The sequence below is a fragment of the Falco rusticolus genome, chromosome 7 (genome assembly GCF_015220075.1).
Source record: "Falco rusticolus isolate bFalRus1 chromosome 7, bFalRus1.pri, whole genome shotgun sequence".
Lineage (NCBI taxonomy): Eukaryota > Metazoa > Chordata > Aves > Falconiformes > Falconidae > Falco > Falco rusticolus.
This window is the reverse complement of record NC_051193.1, coordinates 51,469,490-51,497,186: the sequence shown is the minus strand read 5'-3', so window position 1 is coordinate 51,497,186 and position 27,697 is coordinate 51,469,490. Positions and strand designations below refer to the sequence as shown.

The 27,697-nt window shown below is 45.5% G+C and overlaps 1 protein-coding gene across 1 annotated transcript; it reads left to right on the top strand.

Annotated features, from left to right (window-relative positions):
- On the top strand, positions 1-27,697 carry TTC9 (tetratricopeptide repeat domain 9). The gene is made up of 3 exons (XM_037395355.1): positions 1-388; positions 21,177-21,359; positions 26,557-27,697. The coding sequence occupies exons 1-3, from the start codon at positions 19-21 to the stop codon at positions 26,634-26,636; spliced, it is 633 nt and encodes a 210-aa protein (XP_037251252.1). The 5' UTR covers positions 1-18; the 3' UTR covers positions 26,637-27,697.

The window sequence follows — 27,697 nt, the reverse complement described above, 5'->3', positions numbered from 1 at the left end:
CCGGGCGGCGCCGCGGCCATGGAGCGGGCGAGCCCGGCGGCGGGGAAGCTGAACGCCGGCGGCCGCGGGGCGGGCGATGGGCACGGCCCCGCGGGGGGAGCCCAGCCGCGGGCGGCGGCAGCGGCGGGCAGCGCGGAGCCGGGCGAGCTCATCGGGCGGGCGCTGGATTTCAAGAGCGAAGGGGCGCAGTGCTACAAGGACAAGAAATTCCGGGAGGCCATCGGCAAGTACCACCGCGCCTTGCTGGAGCTCAAGGCGCTGCTGCTGCTGCTGAGCCAGGAGCCGGCCGGGCAGCGCCCTCCCGCCGCCGCCGCCGCCGCCGGGCTCAGCGAGGAGCAGCGGCAGGCGGTGGAGGCCATCGAGGTCGACTGCTACAACAGCCTGGCAGGTCAGCGGGGCCGCGGGGCGTGGGGCGGCGGGTCCCCCCTCGACCGCACACACCTCCCTTCCCCTCCGCAGAACAGCGCTGCATCGCTTCTCCGCTCGTTTCGTCGCCCTCCCTTCCGCCGCCTTCCATTTTTATTTTCGGTCTCACGCTCGGCACAGCAGCGCGGCCGGGCACGGCTGGGCGCCCGGCTGCCTCGGGGAGCGCTGGGGAGGGGGCGCCCGGCCAGGCCGCCCCTTGCGCGGGCTTCGGCTGCGGCCCCCGCCCTGCCCGGCCGCCCCGGCCGCTCCCCCGGGAGGCAGGTGATGGGCGTGGGGCGCGCGGAGCGCACTTGGGGAGATGTGGCTCGTCAGCCGGCCGGGATTGCATGCTGCGCTTCCCCTCAGCCCCAGATGTGTCCTTCAGCCCCTCCGCCACAGCTGCCGTTCTGGTGCCTGTAATTACCAGTAGCACAGAGGGAGAGACTCCTGCTGCCACATCTCGTGTAAGCAAGGGGAAGGGTTTGGGCGCTGCTGCAGTAGCTCCAAATAGTACTGGATACAAAAAAAATGTTGGCCTCTTAGCAAGGAAAGTTGAAAGCGAATGCAGCGCTGGCTTCCCACTAACTGCCGGTCACCACGGCGGTCAGCAGGGGAGCACGCCCTTTGCTCCCTGCCAGCTGGTAGCAAGTGCTGCAGGAGGACGGAGGGGAGGGCTGGGGGGGGGGTTAACTACTTTGTTAGTCTGATTCTGAAGTCCTTACGGAGCCAGAACTCCCGTTGACTTCAAGGAACTTCACCCAAGCGAGAACTGCAGGATCAGAGGTTATTTTTGGTTCCTAGCAGCGCATGGATTTTTTTTCTTTCCAAGCCTGAAAGCGCACCTCTAAACCAAAAACTTGTGCCTGGGTACATACAGGGAAGAGCACGTTCATAACCTGGACAAGGTGCACAAACTAACAACGTTAATAAAGTTCTGCTGTTTTCCAGAAGGATGAAGGGTCACTCGTTGGCCTTTCTGTCCTTGAGGGGGAAAATGGCAAAAATCAGGACATTAGTGTGTCAGCTGTCACCATCACTTGGCTTTGGGCTTTCCAGACAGAGTTGGTTAGATTTGTTTCCTGTTGCCTAGCGCTAAAAAAGAGGCAGAATAAAGCGAATGGTTTGAAACACCAAGCCAGCATTTCCTCTTGTCTTAATATATGCCAGTCTGTTATACCTGACATGCCTTTTGGGATGTAATGGGGGGCACAACTTAGCCCCCTTTTCATCTTGTTTTCAAATACTCTTCCCTCAAAAGCCTGTTGAAATTGCATAGAGGGAGAGGCAGGTGAGATTCCTGAGCAGTACCACAATTGCACAGCTGTAATTTTGTCTCTCCAAATTTCTGTTCACAGGTTTATTAAAACCTATTGTATTTGGCAAGGATCATTTAGATTGGCAGGGTTATATACAAAGAGCCCATAATACTCTGAACAGTATAGCTTGGTGAGTTCCTGGGCTTGAAAAAGTACTGATGAGCAGTATCTCTGCTAGGCACCGATGAGATGTGGTAGGTAGAAGGTAAATGAAGTGGGAGGGTTGGATGGGATTTGCTTCTGTGGCACTTTCTGCTGAGTACACAAGTTCCACTTGCTAGAAATGTGTCTGCTCCTGCTGACGGAGTTGGCCTGTGTAATGGTCATCGTCCAGCTCATTTATTTACCATTTGGGGTTTGTGGGGGGAATTTTTTTCACGGTTGTTTATATTTGATCTTGTCAGCAGGATCAATCAGTGTGAGAAACATGCTCCATCTTTAACCTAGATTTGAACAGATTTTTTCCTAAATTTAACCAGCGTGAACACAGGAGGAGATGAGTATAATTAACCCTGGAGTTGCAAGCAGTGCTTTTCCTGAGATAACCTCACAGCAGGTCAAGCTGTCATTTTACACAGACAGTTGTCACGTGTTTTCAGTAGATGGCACGCACAGAGCAGAGAACAGCATTTTTCTCGGAAATGTGTGGCTTCATGTGTGTCTGCAGAGCTGTCTGCAAGCAATTTTAAAGAAATGCCCTGCACGTTGGAGAGGGGAGTGTGCAGTTAAACTGAAATTGCAGCATTGCTACTCCTAGCCCGGTCTCAGAGCTCCCATTCTAGCAGGAGGATCTGTGAATTCGTGTCTGAAGAGAAGGGAAGAGGGGGGATGAGTTTCCCCAGCAATGCCATAATAATTGGTATACCTTTCTAATAGCAACTTGAAGAGGTGGAGCAGTGGGGCTCTATTTTCTAAGTGTGGTGCAGCGGAAGCCACCAGTTTCTTTACACAGTGGGTGCTAGCGGAGGCACCAGCACATGCTGTTAGAGCTGAGGTCAGTGTTACTTGACATGGGGAGGACAGGAGATGCATGGAGTTCTGCTTCTACACACTGAATGAGTGCCTAGAGCTATTTTTAAAATAAATAAATCTGCATAGTGCAGAAAGCATAACAGGAGTACATGTTAATTCTAGAGAAAGCAGTTTTTCACTTAGCTCTGATATATACCCGGTAGCATTAGCAGCTGTCATCTGAGTGTCCTTATTAGCAAGTTCTTTTAGCACCTCCGCTTACTCTCTAAGCTTGGCATTTATGAAGCCCACCTTGCTTTTGCACTGTCATTTTGCATGTGGCCACCACACAACCACCTGTCAGAGATGTTTTGCATCACAAATATAGATGCACACACACACAATTTCTTGTTTATTTGCAGCACACCAGTCAGGGGAGAGCATCCACTATAGGTAAATAACGCACTAAGCCAAGTAAGTAGGTGAGAAATATACACCCAAAGGGGATTTTGGGCAATCTCATGGGCGAAGGCTGGGGTTGTTTGGTTGTTTTTTTGAATCTGACTGATTACATGAGTAAGAACATGTGGGCAAACACTAAACTGTTCAGTGCCTTTATTGCTTTGCAGAATGTAAATTTAGGCACAGCCATGCACACAGATTCTTGTTTAGCTCCGCTTCTTTTGTAGAGTATGTTCAGCAGGCAATTCTCATACTGTGAGGTGGGGTGGCCAGCTCTTGTATTTAATCAGAGTCCCAAAATATTCGGTGTGTTTTCTAAGGTAGAACTGTGTAGCACCCCCACAACCTGAACTATTTAGCCCATTTCAAAGGATCCCAGATCTGCTGGGTTTTAAATTCTTGTGATTTTTTTTTTTAAATATTTGAAATCGGCCTAGGATTTTCACCACTTGCCATTGGCAGTGCTGTGCACATTTCTTTCGCTAAGCTGCTAGCTAAGCTTCAGTTTAAGCTCCAAGAGTTTTGCCTTAAAGGGACTCCTCCTCACATCTGCAGAATCCAGTGCCACCATGTTCTTACACAGGCCTGCTGATACCTCTCTGCATTTTACCACAAGTCTCTGGTAAATGTCACCAGACGCAAGGGCAGCAGCATGGTCAAGGCTCCCAGAAATTGCTAGGGTAGGCAAAGAAAAAGCCTACCAGCAGCATAGAGCCTTGCAGAATGAATGCAGGGTTGTAAGGCAAACAGTCCGTTCTTTATGACTCACTGACGGTCTCTGACCTTGAGGAAGCCACTTGACCTCTTTTTGCCTCTCTCAGCTCTATTGAAAAAGAAAGAACAGGGACCACAATCTCATCCTGATGGTGCATCCAACTGAGTTTCCCCCAAGTCAGTGGTCTGCGTTCTTTTAAAAAAAGGTGAATGTATGAAGAATGCCTGTGGAAAAGCAACCTGGCCAAATATCCCTCAGATCTTAGCCTCCTTTCCCGCTCCTACAGCATCCTTGATCTGGAAGAAGCTTATATGCTTTATGTACTGCATGCAGGTAGGGATCATTTACCTACTGCAAATGCAATCATTACCCTCATTAAACACAATTATTATTTTATTCCAGCATTACTGCCTAAAAGTTTACAGGATCAAAAGGACTATGTCTGCTCTGCAGAGAGAAACAAGTCCTAGTCGTTCCAAAGTAGCGAAATACCAAGGGTAAGCATAGTTTTAAGCTCTTCTGGTGAGGGAGTGTTGCAGTGTGATAAGCAAACCTTTGTTGGTTTTCCGAAACACGCGGAAATGCTAGAGCTAATCCTGGCAGGAGAAACAGAACCAGAGGGAGAAGTGGGTATACGAGGAGTGGCACTGGGGGATCTGGGTTTCCAGTTCCTCTTCCGTGAGCTAACCAGTTGTGTTACCTTCACCAAATCTTTCCATTCATTGAACCTCCGTTTATCCATCTGCGTTTATGATGTCTTGGCAGTACTGTAAGGCTTTGTTAATTACATGAATGTAAATTAAATGTAATGTGTTTATATCCCCTTTCAGGTATGTTTAGTTTACTGTAGGAGTCTTGGCAGAAGGGCACACATACCTGCACAAAGCATTAAAAAATGTAGCCATCCAGGATACATCTCAGCTTGGATGATGAGGTTTGGCCTCCTATGCCGGCAGAAATGTGCACTGGTACCATTCATGACTATGCGAAGGTCATAGCGACAGTCCCACAAAACATGGCACTTCCAGCAGCGTAGGAACCTCCTGGCAGCCTCGGGCTCTAGGCTGGGGCACAGGTACTACCCCCAACCATCACCAATTGCGCAGACTTTGGCGAGTAGTCACACTGAGAAATCCAAGTAAAAATATTTATAATGCTTAATCCAAATAAAAATATAACTAAACATGAGAAAAGCTGGTAAAACTTGTCTCTACTGACCACCCACTAGGACTCCTCACAAGGAGTCTCTGCTAAAATCCCACCCCAGTATATAGCCATTAACAAGCACAGACTCTACCAGGACACATGGTGCTGTGGGTGTTAAAGCAGTTTTGGATTGTTGCTTGATGTGAAGTTTTTTTTATGCGCTGCATCAACAAAAAACACCCTCTGTGAGGATGCCGTGTGGTGGGAAAGACAGCAGCACAAACAGAGCAGGATGTGGTCTGCACTTTCGTGGTTTGAGGGTGGAGTTACCCAGCACTCTTGGTTTAGATACATCTACCCAGCCAGGGTGCATGGGAATATCTTGTTTTACAAGCCTGATGCACTTACTGCTCCAGGTAGGTGCAGCTGCAGCAGAGAATAAACACAGATGACTATGTGTGGGGTTTTAGTGATAGACCCAAACCCTGACATGTATTTAAGAAAGAAATGGGGTTTGAAGCCGTTGTCATGAATTAATCTTTAGAAATACTCAGTATTTACCTATTTCCTTTTAGGAGATTTACCTGTTTCCTTTTGGAGAAAAAAATTCTCCCTCTTCGTGGAGTTTCTTGTGCATTGAAAAGATGGGATGGAAATATATCCAGATGCTGGGGGGTGGGAGGGAGGAAGGGAAAGGATGGCAAGGTGCCACCAAACTTGGTTTAAGTGATGCACGTCTGACAGCATCTCTCTTGCTGAGGCAGGAGATGCATTTTGCTCTATATATGTCACTGTCCTTCCCAAGCCTTTTCAAAACTTGAGGCTTTGGGGGGGGGGGGTGGGGTGGTGGTGTTCTTTGCAGCCACTTCTACCACCTGTTTAATTCCCATTGCATGAGGAGAAGCCTGTCCCAGCTGACCTTGTCATCATTTGCCTGAAAAAGAGTACTGAGAAAGCATAGATCCCCTGGCCAAACTGCGCAGAGGAGCTGCAGTCTTGGTGAATTCAGATACATCCAAGTCTAGCTACTGCTTACCATGGGAGATGAAGCAAAAGACATCAAAAATCACAAAGCTTCTTCAAGAACAGAGCAGTGGTTGATTTGTTTACCTAAAGAGTACTGATTGTTCTCTACCTTGACAACACTGGTATATTTTCTGAGAGTTCTGTAGTAGCACATCCTGTCAGCTTTACTCCATCCTCTTCTGAAATGCTTTCCTAGAGTTTCCTCCAGCAAAAGTCACAATGAGTCACACCCTCTTAGACCTCCACAGGAGGACTCCTCAATTCATGGAAATGAGTCAGGCACAGCACATTTTCTTTCTCTGATAACCCATGGCAGAAGCAACAGCTGGGAGCAATGATCTTTATCCGTCATAGCTTGATGTGCCAGAGCTCTCATCTGTTACTGTCCATAGGCAACAGCTAATGTCATGATCTTTACTTCAAAATCCACTCCATTCTCCCCACTCTCCAGTATTCTTGACATGCCGTTGCCCTGAGGCTTATAGGCTGGATCGCACCATCTGCTTCTCCTTGGCTTTGTCCCGTGCACCCGGTTCTCCCATCACGTTTCTCAGCTCAGGAGTCAGGGCTGCTTATGCAGTCTGTGTCTTTACCCTTCGAATTCCTCACTCTCCCAGATGCAACACAGCTACGTTAGACTTTCTGACCTCCCAGACAAAGTCTGTCCCTTCCCAGGCTTCCGCCATCTCTCCATTCTGCCAGTGAGGCCCTCTCATCCCCTTTGTTCTCATACTCTGCTGCACAGCGCCTTGTGCCTGATTCCTTTGAGGTGATTTTTCCTGCAGTATATTAGTGCAGGTTGGACCTTCTTGCCCTTCCTGGCTCTCTTCAGGGTCCATCTCTGCTGTGACACCTTTTGCAAGCCAGTCAGTTGGTGCTGGTTACCTATTTATGTATAAAAAGGAGGAGCACCTTTCTGCAATGGTGTGTACATGTGCAAGCACATGACTATATTCTGTATCTTCACATCCTTTGTCATTCACAGTGATAAAATTACCAACTCTTCAGATCAGGGGCACGAATTGTAATACATGCCTGTCCTGCGCAGCCATGATCACAACTTTGCTCATCACAGCAGCACATACTCATCTTGAAAGCCTTGGGCTGTGTAAGTCACCACCCCTGAATGGTTCTGCAACAGCCTCCCAGCCAACAGGAGTCATGGGAAAAAAGGCAATCTTGTGCTGTTTGCACCTCTAGCAGTTGTGGATCTGTTTGCCAAAGAATCCAGAATTGTCTGACAAGCTCCTGACTATCACAACATCTCAGTCCTATTCACTCAGATACACCGTGAACAAGGCATGAACTGCAACTCTGTACGTGTTCCTAGGTGCAGAGAATAACCACCCTTACATTGCTGCCTAAGCCCTTCAGGATACAGGACACTGTTGGTTGCAAGGCATTGTCATGAATTAATCTTTAGAAATACTCAGTATTTTTCTTTCTCCAGCACATCCATGTTTGACAGGTCAAGTCTGCCCTACTAAAGCGAGTACTTTCCTAGCCACTGCTCAGTATTCCCTTTCTTTCTTCAGTAGGCGCACTGCCCATTGCATTTACTTGCTGCCAGTTTAGGGGGCTGTCATGTAGATTGTTCTGCATCGATGGCAACAGCAACTCCTTTCGTATCAGAGTGGCAGGCAGCAAAACTCTGCTAATCTGGCCGTTGATCTAGTTGCCTGGGAGCTGCTGGAAAGGAGCAGCTGGGTCAGCTACCAGAGCCGCCAAACCAGTGTTCCTCAAATTTTGATTCCAAAGATCCTGTGATGCCCCGATTGCAACTGTCAGTTTTCACACCTTGGGTGTTACTTTAACATGGACACATCAGAGACATGTAAACAGCTCATTACCTACCTGAGGAAACTCAAGTGAGGTATCTATCTTGCTATAAGTCATCTTATTCTGTAAAGCAAGGGGGTTTAGGGCCCTCTCGGTAGAAATTCGCTACCCATCTGATGCATCTGTAAGGCTTAGCCTAACATGCAAAAACTGATTTCAAATCAGCCCAGCTGGACGCTGCTTATCTGAGGTCTTTCCCAACTTGAAAGACTTCAGTCTTGACTCCAGCCAGCAGAGCTGTTTACTACTACCTGAAGCAGGTGGAGAGGAGAATACAAAACAAGCAGTGGGGTATCCTTGCCCTGCACGTTCCCCAGTGTAGCATGTGAGGGAGGAAATTTACTCCTGGAAGCAAATAAAAAGCAGAGGAAGTGTCTGGGACTTAAAAATTTATGTCAGACCTTTAGTGCTTCCTTTGGCTATTCCTGGGCTGATGTGACTAACAAATGTCTGCCTCCAGTGCGCTGTGCTGTTCCTACAGTCGCCATCTAATGCACAAATTCACCCTGATATGAAAAGCATCTTTATGATACAAAGAAGGATCTTTCAAGCAGGAAAGAGGCTGTGAGAATTCACATTGCTCTGCCCTGTGCCCGCTTCCAGAGAGGGAGAGGGCAGAAAGATTGTGTTTCATCCACACTTTCAGGGAATAAGTCTGTGGAATGGCCACAGCCTCTCCCAAACAGGAGCTGTCCAGGGAGGTCATCACCCCATCCAGAAGCAGAATGATGAGGGAAGGAGTCTGTTATGACGCTCTGGAAAATCATTGTAAGTCAGCCCTAGCCATTTTTCTGTAAAGGCGCCTTTTTTCTTGTGTAGCGTTTCAAAATGAATCAGATCAGAATATCTGCCCCATGCTGTAGCAACGATTCGCTCATCAAACAGCATGGTGCAAAGTTAAGCCTCAACTCCTTTAGTCACCATATTTTTTTAATACTAGCATAATTCAAATCCTAGATTACTATGCTCTTAAATGCTTTGCAGTGATTAATTGCTTAAGACATGTTAGTGCATTCATGTTGCAAGGAAACCAGAGCAGCATAAGATCCTCACCTATACTGGAAGTACAAAGAAAATGTAGTAATTTTCCTTTTTACATTCTCTGACTACTGTGATGGAGTTCAAACTGAGGCAGCTCAGGAGCTTTGCTCATGGGGTGGGGTTGGGTAAATTAAATTCATAGTTTAATACAAAATAATTTTTAAAACCCAGGGCTGATTAACTTGGACTACAGTGCCAGAAGGTATCATGGAGTTAAAGAACCTAATAAGGTTAGAAAAGAAGGCTTAGACACATAACTAATCAGAACATTCACTGCTGTATTAGGATAAAAACTGTAAAGCAAGTATTCCATTTTCATGCTTGAGAACCACTGCTAACTGGTTTGGATTTACGAATAAATTTCTCTGAGATTTCCATTTCCCTGTCCACAGCCATGTCACATAAATGACTCAGTCATCCTGTGATCATCTAGCATATTCACATCCTTTTCCTCTTTATAGTTTCCAGCTCATGAGCTCACAAATTCTAGCAAAACTTCTTTGTAGTCCCAAAGAGCACGGTTTTACATTTTGTATTGCCAACTTCCACCCCAAATAAATTTACTGCTGTGTTCTTTTTATGTCACATTGTCACCCTTGTGCCTTTTGACAGTACCTTAGAACTTCACAGTCAGTAGGGCGCTCCTACTTTTACAAAGGGGCATTAACAAAACACTAAACAAGCTCAACTCTGAAATTAATTCCTGAGGTATTCTACTGGTGATTTCTACTTACAGACCGATACTCTTGTCAACAGAACCCATTTCGGCTTCTTTAGCCACGACATAATTATTCCACTACATCTTCACCTTCCCTAGCTTAACCAAAAAGACACAGTCAAGACAGAGAATTGTATTATTGGCCTGATTCAGTACAATGATTCCGGTGTTCCTGGTGCCTGAAAACAAGTTTTCTACTTGGGGTGGAAGTTACCCTCCACGTGCTCCTGATCAGACACACAGACTCCTACCTCCTTCTTCCACTGCCAGCAATGCATTGCACACGCATGGTTTGTGAAGGGGGTGGGAATGATCTGAGACCTTTATCTGAGACACTTTACCACAGCTTATATTAAAGAGAAGACATCTTATTAGAGGACTGGCTTATGCTCCTGCACAGTTCATACCCTGACTTTTTCAAGCAAATAATACACTGAATTGTCCCTCTGGTCCTTTGTTTTCAGCCCGATTTCCAAAGGAAATGAGTCATAAGCATGTATGTTTTCCATCAGTCCCCTCTCAATAACTGTCAGACCTGTTGGCCAGCTAGATTTGATGGAGAAACAGATGTCTCAGTGGTGCTAAGTTTATACAGTATAAAGGGAGGGCAGGCAAGAGGCAAAGACACGAAAGGCCCAGCTGCACGAAAGGGTGACATTGAAGTTCACTTTACATCGCCTACCAAAGCTCAGCCAGCTGCCACAGCCAGGGTTAGTTGGCTGTGTCGCTGACAAACCGCTCTCCTCTGTAAGTTTGTTTAGAGCATTCTTTAAAGGAAAACAAGGTTGAGAGCTTTGTTTTATACCTGTCTGTCTTCGGTTAGAAAACAGTTGACTTGGGCATCCTCTGCCTATTTGATTCTGTCAGCTGTTCTCTCCATCGCTCCCACAGAGACAGTAAAGGTTTTTCTGTATTTCAAACCGTTATTAAAATGGAAAGGCTTTGGGCTACACTGGACCTAGATAAAACATGTGAATGGGTTATCATTTTAATGAAGGAAATGTTCTTCCCTATTTGACCTCTCCATCTTGCCAAATGAGTCTTTTCAGCCAGGGAGAGTTCAAGGAAAAACCAAAAGCATTTCAGTCCCTATCAATTATAGATGGTATGAATACGCAAGGAGGTGGCCCCAGAGACAGCCTGCTTAGCAGACTCTGCAGCTGTCAGCTCTTTCAGGTGTCCTGGAGGTGAACTGTGAGCCACCACAGGGCACAGCACACAGATGTTGTGGAGCCACGTCATTGTGCCTTGTTTGTGGTGCAGGATAAAGTGCTAGCTTTCAGCCTAAATTGAACATGCTGCAGTAAGCCAGGCTTGAGGCAATGCACAACTGTCAGTGACTTCATTTGAGAGCCTTCAAGCTGTTCCAGCTGCATTTCACAGTACTGCTGTCAGTTATCTGAACCACTATGAGCAAAGGATACTTTACCCTTCAGTAGAGAAGGCAGCTTGAAATCCATCGCTTCCTCCAAAATGTCTCCGTACTTTAACAAATCTCCTCCTTGTCTCAGATGGGTTTAAGAAAAAAAACAACATTCCCTTAAGACCTTAATTTCACTGTGTAATATATTCTGGTAAGAATAATAAAATATTTGATAGCACTTGTTAGAGTTGGACTGCTGCTGAATTCTAGGCACTTACCAGATAGTTGTCACCATCTGATGTTCCTGATCTCTGATAAAATTCTATGTACTTTTGCCTTGTGAAAATGGCTCAAGAGATGAGATTCCCCCAGTGGGTGTCAATAGCAACAGGGAGCCAGACGAAAGGGTACGATGCAGAGAAGGTGCCATAGTGAGAGAGTAAAGCAACACAAGGTGAACAAAAGCAAACCATGAGGAAGAGGTGATGGACCAAACAACAGCTGGAAGAGTAGATCTGAAGGCCAAACTTATCCCAAGTCATATCGACTAGGTGGATGAGTACTGATTTTAAAAGATAATGACAGATCAAAGATTACTAGATAAATATAAAGAGGAGGAGGAAACCTCTAGGGGATTTAACCTGGCAGATTAACAGTAACAGCCTTGGCAAAAACAAACAGGGATGTCCACCTCTTCTAATGTGGCTGCAGGAAGAGCTAGTATTTATAGCTATTATAAAATCAAAATGATCTAGTAGTTAAAAGTTGACTAAAGCTTTTGCTCTACCAGTGCTTTGCTCAGACTTTGCTCCTACTTCTCCTGGCTGGGAAAATCAAAGGCATAGAGATTAGAAGATGCAATATGAAGATCATTTTCACCTTAAGCGCTTTATTTTGGTGGGATAAAGATTTGCTGTTACTCAACTGAGAGCAGATTTTGGCTTGAACAAAAAAACCCAAAAAACAAGAACAAAATTCTTGTTTGCTTGACATCTAGGTTTTAGCTACTTCTTTAATATTATCATAGCTAGGAATTTTCAGTAGAGCCTTTGGTTTTGATTTGAAGGACCAGTAACTATTGGAACTGGTAGGTCACAATACTTTTTCAAAACAGAAGCTATGAGGATCATATGAAAAATTTGCTAAAATTCCTTGTTTCTCAAAGCTTTGATCCTTTGAAGGAAAACTGCAGTGTTGTATCACTGGATTTGTGACAAAAAAAGAAGCATAAATCACTACAAACTTGCCTTAGAGTAGCTTAAGAATCATTTCAAGATAACACTTCTAAAGAACTTTGTTTTTGAAAATTAGAAAGTCTGAAATAGGGGAACATAAACACACAGAAAAGGCAGAAATCATTCATGCCTGCTGTTACTTACATATTCACATCTGGCTAGGATGTTGCTCTGACAGGGCCTTCCGACAGGGATTAGCACTAAATGGCAGCCATCAAGGAGAACTGAAGACCGTTCATGCTCTGCGTGTTACAGAGCAATTAATAACAGGACTGCAGATCTGAACAGCAATTCCAGAGTCTTCTGCCCATACCCATGCATGGTACAAGGGTACAGATAAGACATATCCTAGGTAATATTTGCTTAGGCTGCTCTTAAACACTTGCAGAGCTAGGATCCTTCCCAAGTAGTCTCTTTCAGTGCGTCACTCTCCACTGCTAGAAAGTTCTTCTAGCTGAGATGTAAGCTCTCTTCTTAGTTCCCAAGTACACGAACAACAAGTAGTATCCTGGTTATACCCTTCTTTGCATTACAGGTGGGTTTTTTTCTTTTTACATGTATGAATGCTGTTAACTTACCTTCCCTCACTGTCATCTTGAAGGCTTATATTCTGACTTCTCTGAACCACTTGTTACTGTCAGGGTCCTCCCATGGATTACATCCGCAATTTATTTCAAGATTGGCTTCCAAAATGAGACACTGTACTCTCACGTGTCTGCCAATGGCTTTTCGTACATGCCAGTGTGCTTTTTTTTTTTTTTCATTAACAGTATAGCCTTGTTGACTTGAGCCGGTGATCCTCATCACTCTTCAGATCCTTTCCAGCAGAATTCTCCACCCAGCTGTTCCCCTGCTGGACTTACACAGTGGGGTTTTTTCCTGCCTAACTGTAGGACCTTTAACTTGCCCCTGTCAAATCGCATCCTGTTTTTATTAGGACACCACCAGTTTGTGGGGATCGTTTGCAATTCTGCCCATGTCTTCCAACTGAGGCCAGCTCCTCACATCTTGGTGTTTTCTGTGGATTGATGAGGCAGTCTGCAGTCTGTCATTTAGGCTTTTATTGACAATACCAAATACCATGGGGCATAGGACAGATCAGTGCAGAACTCTACTTAATATTGTCTTTCACTTTGTTAACAGAGTTAAGTCTATTCATTTAGACTGTGCTCCTTCAATCTGCTAAAGAAAATGTCACTTAAGTTTGTCATTTGACTAGAGTAAAAGCCAACATACGTAACATCTACTGCTTCTCCTTTAACTTCAAGATTGATTACTCTATTGCAGACTGAAGTGACACTGATTTGTTCTGACAGCTCACATTAGCTGTTACTCATCTCCTTGTTATCAGCCCTGTGCCCTCCAAGGGATGGCGATAGGCAGAGTCCTAGGGTGGGCTGCCAGCCACAAAAAGCCTGACAGGCAGGTTCAGCAGATCCTTTAAGAACTGCTAGATACATCTTAAAATGTATGATGGTGGAAGCATCAGCATACGGCAGTCACTACTACTGTCCCTCTCCTAGAAAAGCTAATTGGAACTGTGAAGTCAGGGTCTTTCTTCTGGAAGAGGTACGAAGGGCTCAGGAGCAGCAGAGAACTGAGGGAGACCATGCTATGTGTTGGAAGGAAAGCACGGCCAAGGTGGCAGGGTCAGGAGGAATGGTTGGTATCTGTCTACAAATGGAGAGGCAGGCTGAGAAGAAGGGGAAGGCAACTTGGAAGACGCGGCTTCTCTTTGTGCTCTCCAAACATTTGTGGATCCACACCTCATTTAGCATTAATCCCTCCCTACGGAGAGAGACAACCTGTCATACGGTTTGGATTTTAATTTTCCACACGTTTCTCCTCAAGCAGAAACATACGGGCATGTTTAGGCCTTTTTGGTACCTGGAGAGGAATAAATGAGAGCCACTGGCTGGAAAGTTGTATTGTCATTCTGATATTCCCTTTTCATCCCATTAACTTGGAGTCAGCTGTTCAGATTATTGCCAGACATTATCAAGCTGTCTATAATTAGCTTTTTATTGGTGAGAAGCCAGAAAATCCTTTTTGTTTGCAAGCTTGGACTATAGAGAAAGAGAAGAAATATTTCATGGAAGAGATTGTTTGGAAACTGCAGATCCTAATTAGTGTCTCAGCCTAGCAGTGAAACTGCATGAAGCTTTTTTCAGGGAAAAAAAAGATGCTTTAAACATCCTCTTTTGAGGAATGCTGGATTGCATTCTTGAAAGGCACAGCACACATGGAGCTTTACCACCTCAGCTCTGTTCCTTGGTGTAGGCTTCTTACATTCCTGCATGTCATATTGGCTCCTTCTAGTGCCAATCTGGATTGAAATTTTAAGACAGGTTAAAACATAGTTTCAAAATTGAGCTGTGCCATCCACACGTAGCCTGTGCAGCCTGCACACTCAGGACCAATAACTTCAACTTAAGAGAAATTTGGATAAGCGTTCCAGTAGTCCAGATATTTTTACACTGTACATGAAAATTACACTAGTTTCAGTCCAAGCTGACACTTAATCCAAGATATCCCTTTACATTTTCAGCACAATCATATGGGACACATTTTAATTGTTTTATTTTAGAAGTTAATTATAATTTAAATTACTAACAGTGGACACCGTAAGCTCCATGCGCTTTCTGTAAACACCATTTACACTGCAGCATGGAGAGATTAATGATACATCCATTAGTAGCGTGGTTAGGAGATTGCTGTCTATTCCAAGACAAACATTATTCCTTTTTCTCCCCTCCTGGTTTTCTTTTTTCTGTTTCTTTTTTTTCCTTTTTTTTTTTTTTGTTTGTTTCCTTTTGTTATATTCCAATAATTTTTCTTCCCAAACACTTTAATCAAACCAGAACTTACTACTATCATGTTTTATCTTTTCTGAGGAAGAGCATCTCTATGAAGGATGCTAAGCCTTCTGACATAACGGAAGTATGAGACTCTCCTAGCCTGTCCTACTATTTTGAGTCTTAAAGAGATACGAGAACAAAGCCTGTTCAATGATATATAAAGGTCTTAATCAAATGTCTGAATAAAGCCCTGAAGCAGTAATATCAAAGCATCAATCATATGTTTTCCAAAGTAGAACCAGAGCAAGAATACACACCATCTTCCTGCAATTTAAATAGATTGTAAGTGAGCTGTGGGCTGCTATACTTAGGGCAAGATCATATCAGAAAGTGAAGTACCTTGTAGAGTTTAGTTATGGTTATTTCTGGGACTGTCACTGTCAGTTTGTGAAATGCACATTGAATTTGTAGTGGTTAGAGTACCTAGCACTTGCTTAGGAGTAATAATCCACACAGGCTGTTAAACTCCAGTGGTGGAGTCAAGAACAAGTACAGTAAAGAGGGAATATCTACTTCAGGTTTAAGCAGTAATGGGTTTAGCTACTTCTCTCTGCTTTGCAACCAAATCAATCAATACAAGCTGGTTTTTACAGTCTAAAGGGTGGGAAACAAAGGTGGTTTGGATTCAGACCCTTTTGCATGGGTACATGAGTGGTTCAGCCACATGACTTGCTATTAGCTCTTGCACAGGACACATGCTCCAGCCTCCAGGGGGTATTTGCAAGGAGTAGCTTTCAGCGCTGCAGCCCAGTATCCCTTGGTGAGTATATCCAGCAGAGAAAAAGATGATTCAGAGCAGGAATATGATTGTGGTTAAGTGATCTGCTAGAGAGGCTGCTGCCATACACACCTAGGGAGATTAGGTTCTGCTTGGATTTCACGATTATATAAATGCTCCTCTTGGTCCCCAAGCTGGCAGCACTGCGTCTCTATGTCCCGAGCACCTTGTCCCAGACTCTAAACTCCTCTTCTACCCCCAAACTTTGTCTTCTCAACAGACCTCATCTCCCCACCCCAGTGGGTCTGTGCCTCTGTCCCCACGTGGCCCTCAGCTCCAGCCTCCTCCTTGCAAGAAGCATCAGTCTCCCTGCCTTTCTGTCATAACTGAGACAACCCCTCTCAGCTTGGTTTCCACTTTCTGCTCTTCTTTCTTCCTGTGACCAGTGACCCAATAAGAGAATTTTTTTGCTCTCTTAAGTTCCCAAATCCCCGCTTTTTCCTAGATCAGATCGTGCCGGGGGTGGACTGAATACTCAGAGGATTTGGGTACCGAATTCTAAAGCACCTCTATGGAGTACTACGTGCAGTACTATACTGGTTTTATTTTCAGAAGGTTATCAGTTGGCCAGCTATACATTACCCTGGGGATAACAGAAGGCACCTGCTTGACACAAATGATAACTGCCAGATTACAGTTTGCAAAGTGAAATGATGAGAGGGCATGAGACAAATCCAAAGAGACAGTCACCAGAGATCTTTAACAAGGGAAATATATGTTTTCCTAGCCTGTTTCTCCAAAATACCCGAACAGTCTTGGCTGACATTTTCCAAAAGCAGACATCAAAGGTAGACATTTCACATGGATATTTTAGTCCAAAAACTTAAAAACTAACGAAGTTATGAGCAGCTGACTCCTCCAGTGGAAGGCACAAGGCAGTCTTAAAAGTAGGCAGCACTACCGGCTTACCTGGGTGACGGAGAACTGCGAACAAGACAGGAGTTGTGAAATAGGAACTTGCAACCCAAGATACTGCTGTAGGGCAAGAACATTTTCAACAACAGCAAATGAATTCCTGTTATGACTAACAGAGTGTGCTGAGCCCAAGGAACATGCCATGGGGAAGGGATATGCTAACATTGCTTGCGCAGTAATTTGGCTCACTCTCTTAAGTGTTCTATAACATGGAGAGGTCTTGAGCCTTGCCTACAGCGGGAATTTAGCCACCGGTATAAACTGTGTCTGGAGGATTGTTCTGGCTCACAGATTTACCCTTTGGTGAAAATTGCCAGGTGGGCAAGGCTTTAGATATTGTTGTTCCAAATCTCCATGTTAAAACCTGTACATCCTACTTCCAGACCTAGTTCTTAGCTCAGCCAAAATTAGCAGCCAGAAGTTTGGGCCAAATGGAGCTATATGCATAACCTGCAGAGGTATTCATACAGAAGAGGCTTCTCTAGTAAGATGCTAACAGACAGCTTCAGTTGAACTTCATTTTGAGGGCTCAAAGAACAGCTATAAAAGTGAGAAAAGCTGAAAACCAGGGGTTTTTTTAGTAAGAGACTCCAGGCACTTCTTTATGCAGGCTGTTAAAGGGAAGATGAAGGAGTGACTTGACCAGAATCTCAGAGTACCAATGCAACAAGGAAACACAAGCTTTTCAGGGTAGCAAAGGTGTGGCTACTAATTGCGCCAGTGGCTGGTAATTGCAGCTAAACAAAAAAATCAGTATAGAACCATAGCGATGTTTCTTAAACAATGAAAGTAATTAACCTTTGGGAGAAAAGGGCTGTCATGGATCCTTTCTCACACCTATCAAGCCTAGATATCTTTTTGAAAGACACTCTGGAATTCAAAATTAAGTCAGGGTGCACTAAAGTAGAATCCAAAACCCTCAGCTGTCAGGATTTTAGTTACAACTTCCCCCCATTGCTAACCACCGCTACTGGTTACGGTTAAAGGTGTAGATGTGTTTTATCTCTACAGGGGCTTTAATCTTTGTTTTGCCTACCCTTGTGCTGAACAGTGTCACACAAATTAGTTCTATTGGTACAGTTATCTACTGGTACCAAATCTGTACTGCACCTCTCCGATTGTTGCAGCTGATGGAACTGGCTGGCATAGATCGAGTCCACAAATTAAAACTTAAAAATTGTCACCCGATAGTTTAAAATGGCTTATTTTACAGCAGGCAGGGACTCTTCATGACCATGTGACATATATGGTTTCAAAAATTAGGAGTTACTTACTGCTTAAGCTGACACAGTAAATCAGCTGCCAAATTGAGAATGATAAGCAAGTATGATGGATAACCATCACAAGCTGCGGGAAAGCAGGACACCCTGCATTCTAGGCTGGAGACATGTAGCCACCAGATGCTGTATTACAATGACAAGACCTGCAGGGAATGGTTGACTATAGGTTTGCATCTGCATGTAAAGGGTACCCTTCTAATGGCCAGCAAGCTACTAGAGATGGTGCTGTGTGGGATCAAGCCCATTCACTTTCAAGAAAGCAGCAGCAGGAGCTTCATAAACCTCTCGATGCAGTCTGAGTGACGTCTGTTCCTCAGAAGGATTCACTGCGGGTGCATTATGAACTAAGAAGGGGGGTGATGAGGTGTTTGATGTGGTAAACACTCCCAGCCAGAGATGCACATGTCTGTTTAGGAAAACGTTTTCAAAACAATTCTCCCCTGACTGCATTAGGTAGGAAGTACAGGGATTCCATGTCTCTCCCATTTCTGAAAGCTCAATTACTAACGGCCTCAATATTTGCACAGAATCACAGTCCATTAAGATAATTTCAGTCCACCAAGAACTGAAAGCACGCACCTGTAAATATTTATAAGGGAGATACTCCCTCCAGGTTCATTTCCAGCAGCCGCTTCCAACGCTGGCTCTCCAAATGGCCAGCTCTTTTAGCAGAACCGTTTCCTGCACATCCATCTGCTCGCTTTGTTCAGATAAACACGTGTCTCTCCTGCTAGCCATGTGGTACTGACTTCTCTCTGCTTTATGCACGGTTAGTGGGGATGCCCTGCAGAATCTTTACTGTGAGTATGAGTCACAGAAAGAACCCAGCTGGATATCTGGAAGCCCATTTGGATTTATGAATTAGCTGGCTGTGGGAGACTTTTTCTTTTCTTTTAAACCAACCCATGAAGCAAGTCCAATATGGAATTACTGAGTTAATATACATGAATAGACTGCCTGTCATTTTTCACAGTAATTTCTGTGACTCGAACTGGAAATACCAAGTAGTAAATGAACAGAGAGACTGAAATCCAAATCCACGCCCCATCCCCCCGGCTGCACTGAAAGGCAGTTTCTCAGGACGCAAAAGGCTGGATCAGATTGGCAGAGTGCAGAAAGCTACTGCCACTGCTGTACATGCCACTGGTCAGCAGATAAACAAAGCAATCCCATTCCCAGGGCTGTGAAGCCAGCAGTAAATTTACACAACCATCTTTTTAATAGCTTTGAAAAATAAAGGAAAACAAGGCACAATAATTTCAAGCTCCATTAGAAACAGAGTGAGAAAAATCAATGTTTGACAAATAGGAAGGGACAAATTCTGGGTAAGGAAATTCTACTAAGCTTTTAGAAACATATGTGTTTTTTAACTGGCAATCAAATAGCAAGCGACAAGATGCTTTTGAAATACCTATGCACTTTAATAGCAGGAGCAGTTAAAATATATTGAAAGTCCATCATTAAGGCAAATGGAACGAAGCTCTCAGCAATTACTGCATCGCTCAACCAAATGTAGCAGCAGTGGGGCTAGTTCTGCAGTCCTTGCTCAACACATCTGTACCATCAGTTCCCTACTGGTAAAAAAAGCCTGTTTATGATTGTTCCCAGCTAGCTATTTAAGCTTTAAACACATACTTGGGTTAGGAATGTGTTCCATCCATGTTAACTGATGGTTAATATGATGGACATGATGATGACTTGGACCAATTTAGATCAGAAGGAATATGTGGAGGTCACCTAGCCAAACTGCTGCTCATGAAATATAAAGTGAGATACAGAAGGGGTGCACAGCTTACTTCAGGGGTGCAGGGGAATGGGATCCAAAACTGTATCATATGCCTGATGCAGCATTGTATCCTCTCAGGTGCAGGCTGCAGTTACCATGCGAAAAAATGAAGTCTGGCTATTCATTGGTGACACCTGAACCGTGACAACTTGGATTTCCAGGAGCAGTGAGTCTCCTTGCCAGAGACACACTGAGTAACACCACCTGCCATGGGAAATTTCTCTCCATGCCCTGGCACTTACCACTGCCAGCCTCTGAACTGATCCTAGCAGCAGCATCCTGCCTTACTTCCCCCTTCCCCAAATGGTGTCATTCCCAAAGTTGCCTTGGGTTGCAGCATCAGGTGGGCTTGCTGACAGCACAACTTTATGCATTTCCCCAAAGACTGTGGCTGCACCGTGTCCTATTTATGTCAGTGTTCCCAAAACTATTTTTAATGCCCTGTACACCTAGTCAAGTTTAGCCCACCAGAGTGAGCGCTACAGGAAGCCACAAACAGCTGTAGAGCATGCCCCCAGGATCTCCCCCTTTCCTCTTTATTTCTTTCCTAGTTGCGGGAAACTCACTATGGGAATTTTCTTCAGAAACTTGACATTCATGCAACAATTGCTCTTCAGCGTACAGCCCTCAGCATGCTGTTGCTTCACTGTGCTTACCTTTTCCTTTAGGAGGTCCGCAGAACTGACCTCTTGCAATGAGCTTGTGTTGCAACACCTCGCAGGAAGCACGCAGCCTGGCACATGTGCTCTCTCTCCTACAACTCCAGGTGTCTCTGGTTTGCTAGCAGTGCATTCTCTAGCAGAGCGGAGCCCCTTCTTGTTTCATATAGCAGAACTCCATACAGGACCTCTTGAATAAAAGACAATGACATATTATTTGCAAATGTAACAGCCTTAGATTAAGCCAAATACAAAATCTGATCCACTGTAGTCCCTCTTTTCCTTGTCAGGTAGGTGTGACTGCCTTTTTGTACTTTCCTGAGCTCCAGCCCTCAGACGGAGAAGTGATTTTACTACAGATGAAGCCAGTAGCTGCCACAAGACCATTCAGCATTCCCACTCTGTGAAGGGATGTTTATGTTCTCACACTCTCCCCCTCCCTGGAGCAAACACAATCCCTTCATTTTGCAATGCCAAAAATAGAAGCATTGGTATTTCAATTGCGAACAATCGGGTCTGGCAAACAATCCCTATGACCAGACCCTTTCTGAAACACAGGTCTGAGGAATTTCCCTCACCTAAGCTGCTCTTTTCCCCCATGCAGATTTCAGGAGCAGGGAGATAACACAGCACTAACGTTCTCCTGTGTCTGTCTGTCTCCCCATCCTGCCCATCCCCTGCAGCCTGCCTGCTCCAGGCGGAGTTGGTGAATTACGAGCGAGTCAAGGAGTACTGCCTCAAAGTGCTTCAGAAAGAAGGTGAGAACTTCAAGGCACTCTACCGATCAGGAGTGGCATTTTACCACCTGGGTGACTTCAACAAGGCCCTCTACTACCTGAAAGAGGCAAGATCCCGCCAGCCGACAGGTATGGGGAGGGGGAGCGGGGATGTGGCTTTGCATTGAGCACTTTTCATGAGTTTCAGTGTGTCCCTGGACTTGATTGTGTTGATTTCCACAGGGATGAGCATGACCCACTGTATCCTTAGCTGTACCCCTCTTCTACTGCCGAGGCTGCAGCACAACCTGAAGATGACAATATTGCTGGAATGCCATCTGTGTGGAGGGGATCCTGCCTCTCTTTCCCTCCCTAGTTTATTTTTGAAGAAGAAAGCGGGATGGGGAAGAGTGTTATCCCAACCATTACATTTCCTGACTGAGAAAAAGCTTTTTCCCCTTAGCAAAGCCAGGGGACTATTTGTAGACCTCAGTAGCCATGCCTTCCACCATCTCAGTAAAGGGTTAGTATTGTAGTTAGATCAGAGACAGACATTCACTCACAAAGCTTTCATCAGGGTGCTTCAACTTTCACTGTGAAATCAGCCACTTGCCAGTTCAAGTACCTGTCCGTCCATATGTCAAAACCCAAGATTTCATTTTGGGACAGCAAAGAAATTATGTATCCAAACAACTTATCCTTGCCAGAGCAACCAGCTTTACGCTAACCTCCTCAGCCTCAGAACAGGGGGTGGAAGGCCACAATGCAGAGATGGTGCTTTTATTTTTCAAATAGTAATGGGGACATAAAACCACGCTATGGCTTAAAACATTTCTGCTAAAAGAGAATTTTTGTAATACTCAAAGAAAAAATAAAGGAGCACAAGAAACCAAAACAGAAGCCATGTGCAAAGAAAACCTCACAGAGCAGCTCTTCCACCTGGATGTGAGAACTGGTCATGAAGCAGGAGCGAGCCTGGGTCCTGGCAGAGCACAGGAGCTGATGTTCATTGAACTAGAGGACGCAAGGGAGGCTGTCAGAGCTGGCTGTGCTTGATGTCCTACAGGCACTGGCTCTGCAAGGCTCCTGAGGTGGCTGTGCCCTGGAGGAGCACCAGGGAGGGTGTGCTTGGGGGTGTGCTGGGATCTCCTTCCTCTTCCACCTCCCCTAAGAGTGCCTGGTCCCATCTGTCACGCTTGGTCATGGGCTCCAGGCAGTCTGACAGCACAGCTGTGCACCCCACACTCCCTGAGCAAATGTGCTTAAAAGCTCAGTTTAGCCTATTTGAGTTTGCAGTGTGCCCTTCTGCTTTCAGCCCTTGCCAGAACCAGGGAAGGGAGAAGCCTATGCAAGAGAAAAATAGTCAGTGGAAAATAAGAAGTTATCCCAACCTTGAGGGTCTGACTAGGCTCAAATTGAAACAGTCCTTCTAGCTGAACCACTTTGCTTCCATTTTTTTTAAATATGTATTTCTATGCTCCCCTCCTGCCCCGATACTATTTATTTGGTATCCCTCACTGCTTCTTGAAATAAATACTAATTTATTCAACAGCAACAGCTTCAAATACCACAGCTTGCTGCAAAAACATACCAGAAAGTGTCTCCAAAGGCCCTTAATGTATACAAAAAAACAGTTCTGGCCTTCAGCTCTGCATCAGAGACTCTTCCCTGTTATTGTTAGACCATTCAGGGCCATTATTCCACTGTTTTATTTATGATTATGGAAAACCTGAAGGGTATTCAGGGGGAAAGAAGTGAATACATACAGTAAGAAAGGATGTGACTGTTAAAACACAGTAGCAGGAATCAGGTAACACTATCAAGAATTATAATAATTATTGATATATATCAAAATATATTATTATTATATATCTTATTTATATAATATATATTATATATATTAACGAATATAACAAAATATATCAAGACAGGAATAAGTCAGTCTCTCCACTTTCAGTGTTTCCATCTGCAAAATCTGATTGTTTTTCTTTATCTGAGTTTTCACAAGGCTCACTGGTAAAAGCACTTGGACATTATTACAGTCATGTTCTGTGTGTTCTTTTTTTTCTAATAAGGATGTTTTTGGCACAAATCACTGGCAGTTACTCTCTTTGGTGGGGGAGATTTTAAATGGTAAAGGGGAATTAGCTAGCAAAGGGTTTTACTTTTCTAAAGGGCTGTCAGCACAGCAAATCCCTTATGGCTATTTACTGTCTGTTAAGGGTGAAAGTTCAGTTTGGCCTGATTTCTTACGCTACCGCCAAACAAAAATCACAAAAGCAGATGGAAATAACACAAGATAATTGTATAACTCTCCTCACCAAGGGAGAGGGAAGCCACAGTTAAGTTGTGCAAAGCATACATGCAGCCCACCCTGAACTCTGTGTCAGAGGCTGGTGCAGCACGGGCAGCCAGATGGACACCTGACCTTCCAGCCTTGCTCAGCTTTTTCCCACTGGTGGGGCCACATCGTCAGGGTAGGTGCTGACTGGGATTGAGGCTGAACCAGCATCTGGCCTGGTAATACCAAACACCCACAGCTGTCTCTGCTGGCCCCGCACTGAAAGCTCACGGTCAGACATCATGCGGGCTGCACGTACAAGCTGGATTTCCCATGCTGCATGGAGCTGGCTCGTGGCTGAGCTCCGCAGCTGCCTTCCTGCATCCCTGTCACTCAGAAGTCCTGGGAACAAAACCCAGGCCACAGTGTCTGCAAAGCAGATGGGCACCTGAGCTGTGAAGCTACAGGGAGGAGCAGAAATTACCTTTAAAATGGCAGAGGGCCACTCTGCACCAAGGACACAGGCACGGTCCTAACAGCCAGGGGACATGTTCCTATTGCAGCTCTGCCAGCATCTCTGTACAGGTCTGACCCCATCTGAGTTGTCCTTGCCTGTTATTTCCACATCAGCAGAAGGGGATCACTTCTTCCTCACTGAAAGATGAAAATCTTCTCTTCATTAACATTTACACGTAGCTTTGAAATACTGCTGCAGGCAGAACTAGTGTGGTGCAATAGTATTTGATGGAAAAGACTTGACAAAGACAGGGGCTCCACTTCTGTAAATGGAGTGCTGCTCTTATTATTCCTCCTTGGTAAGATAGGAAGGAAGGAAGCACAACATCCCCAAACATGCCCAGATTTATAACTAGCTCTCAATGGGAGCATCTCCCACCTTGCTTTGCCCCCAGCTTCCTGGGCGTGTGGCAATCTCCCAGGCAGGTGAGGCTGTGCTGCCAGCAGCTAGCTGCCTTACCCGCAAGCTAGGGGCAGCTGCCAGCCTTTCATAGCCCAGTTATGCACCAAACCCACCGCCACCCCCTCAGCCAGACGCCGAGTCCCTGTAAGCCTGGGCAGGTGGGATTCCCTAATGTGCCCTCCCAGCTACCACTTGCCACCCACGCCAGGCAGACATCCAAAGTGCAAACCGCAGCAGCGGGGACGGGTACCCAGACCACAGCCTGTCAAAGCCTGGAAAGGCACAGAGCAGAGAGATTGCAGGGTTGTGCAGGCAGCACAGCAGGGCTCTGCCCTGGCTACATGCCCTACCCTTACACCACTAGGAGCTGTTAGCCACCTCCCTGCCATGTGCACTGATTTTATTTCAGGGCTAAAATTGAGGGCTATGCCCTCAACTGAATGTCTACTCCCTGAGGCTGCACAACTGAAACCAATTCTGTTTTTAAGAAAGCTGCTTTTAAAATGTGCTGGGCTGGTATGAAATGCTGGTGCACAAACAGCCCAGGATGCTGGTGCACGTTGTCTGACAACAGCAGAAGTCCTTGGCTCATTAAGAATGCCCCAGGTGGGGCAAATAACTTAATCATTGAATCCCACCCTCCAGACTGACTAGGATGATGCAGTTGTACCTGCAGAAGACAGCAGGGAGACCCACCCCGCCAGAGACAGCTTGAGAAGTCACAACAGCATTGCCTCAGCCCATTGCTACCCCATGGCGTGTTTGTGGGGAGTTCTGTGTGAAGGGAAAGAGAACAGTCTGTCTCCCACTGTTTCAGCTGTGGCTGAGAGCACAACAGAGATGTCCCCTTCTCATGTTTAAAGGAAACTGCATCCACAACTGCTTTGGTGGGTGCAATACCTACACTTGCTAGTGCTGGACAAGTTACTAGTAATTTGTTCATCTCTTTGAAAGCCAGGTGCTTCTCATTTCCCTAGCTGGACGGGAGCACATTGCTGTTTGGGTGAGGAGAAGACAGGATTGCCCTCTGACTGTGGACTGCAGTGTGCTTCAGATTAGTTTCTGAGGATCTAATGGCTTAAATAGACTAAGATGGCCCTGGCTGGCTGAGTAAGGCTGTGAGAAAACAACCATTTTTCAATCAATGCATAAGTGAAAGTGGCTATTTTTTTTCTTGCTTGCTTCTGATACCACATGGCTTTTGCTACTATGTGGGTGGCATGTGTGTGGGAAGTCACCCTCATGATAGTAAACCAATGTGATTTGAGAAAGGATTGACCATGAGTGCAGAATTGTGGGGTCTGTCTGGAGACAACGCTTGTTTAGATCAACCTGTGCTTCAGGGTGAGCAGTTTCACTCATTGCTGAGGCCAGGTGGTAAAGCAAAACTCACGTGTGAGTCTCTGTTAAACCATGACACTGTGTCGATGCACTGAAGTACTGGAAGGAAAAAGAGCACTCAGCTTACCACTTGCTCAGTGCTGGGACCTCACAGCTTTCTGCAGGGATGAATTGGTGGTTCCCTGCCCCTAGGAACTTCATTAGACAGGATAGACCAAGGCAGTATGCAGCATATGACCAAAATGCAGATAGAGTGTCATGGTGGAAGGACTTCCAAATATGAAATTTAAGGAAAGCAAGGGTACAAAGAGAACATGAAGGATGCATTTCCCAATTCAACTCATCATAAGAAAATAAGAGGAGAGTGAAATAGGCTGTAAAAGGAATAGGAGGGCAAAAAGGCAGAGGATAACCGTACATAAAATGCCTTTAGGGGCTTGTATGCAGGCACGGAGGGAAGGGAAACCAGTGAAGGTGCTGTTCCAAAAGAACAGGCAGGGATGACCTGGATAGTTTCAACTGTGCAAATTCAATTGTGATGACCCAGAGTAATCAAAGAGAAGATAAAAACTAGCTGAGGCAAGATCATGCGCAACAGGGATGGCGAGCACAAATTGGGTCAGGTTCTCCAAAACCAAAGCTGCAGGGTTTGGTTCAGAGCACCTTTCAAATCATGCTGTTCCTGCAGGCAGTGTGGGAGCCGTGTTGCTCCCCGGGTGATGCACCAGGGATGAAGGTGCAATGTGTCTGTCTTCCACAGGGAGTTGTAACCAATGTGTGCGTACATGTGTGCTCTTTCCCTGCAGATACCAATGTCATACGATATATCCAGCTGACAGAGATGAAGCTCAGCAGGTGTTCCCAGAGAGAGAAAGAAGCCTTGTGAAAATGAAGCCGCTTCAGCTGAAGTGCCCAAGGGGGAACATTTCCTTCCTAGAAACTCATTTGGTGGATTTTCCTGTTTGCTCTGCCTCATCCTCATCTCCTCATCCATCCACTCCCCCTTGCTCTTCATTGAATCCCAGTTTTGAAAAAAAAAAAGAGACTTAGACACTGGATATAGCTGCTTGCCAACAGTGGTAATACCCCTTCCCCGTGGCAGGAGAGCACAATGGCTACAGCCAGCCTTGTTCCAAGACAGTGTCACACACCTGGAGTAGGCAATGCTGGGGGACCTTTCTGGTCCTGAGCTGACTGCCTATTACCTGTTAGGGAAGCAACCCCAGAACAACGACTTCCTGACCAGGCAAGCTGGAGACAGTTTCTGCTCTGAGTGGTCAATGGAGCTTGGAAGAGCTAAGAAACTAAGAGAGCTGCTGGTCATTTCACAGGGGATGGCAAATGCCCTTTTACCATCAGTTCCCTCTGCCTGCTTCTCCAGTGTGTGTTATCAGTCTCCAGTGAGAGCTCACATGCTCCCAGTCTAATGCCAGTGAAAACTGTTTCTAAACATCCTCTTAATGAAAGCACAGAGCACCCTACAAACCCCCTGCAGAGCTGTCCCAGCGCTGGAGAAGAAGGCTGTGGGCTACCACAGAACACTGAACGGACTGTGAAAGCGTGGTGTACAGTATGAGGGAAAAACTGTGAAATAATTCATTAAAGGCAAATAAAAATTATTAATAGGCAACAAGTCTAGGCATTGCTTTTCAAAGGGACCTCTTGGGTTCCCCGTGTCCAGACAGACAACATTGTCTAGTGGGGGGCAGCATGGGGTTGGGAACAAGAGACATCTCCATTCTTATCTTGCCTCTGCTAATGCCTTGCTGTGTGATCTTGGGCAAGTCACTTAGCCTCTCTGTGCCTCAGTTTCCCTATCTGTACACTAGGGATAATACTTCCCTACCTCGCAGGGGTGTTGTGAGGATGTATTAGTTAATGTTTGTAAGTAACAGTACAGTGATGTACAGTGCTAAGTATTATTAGTACACTGGATTGAGGTCTTGA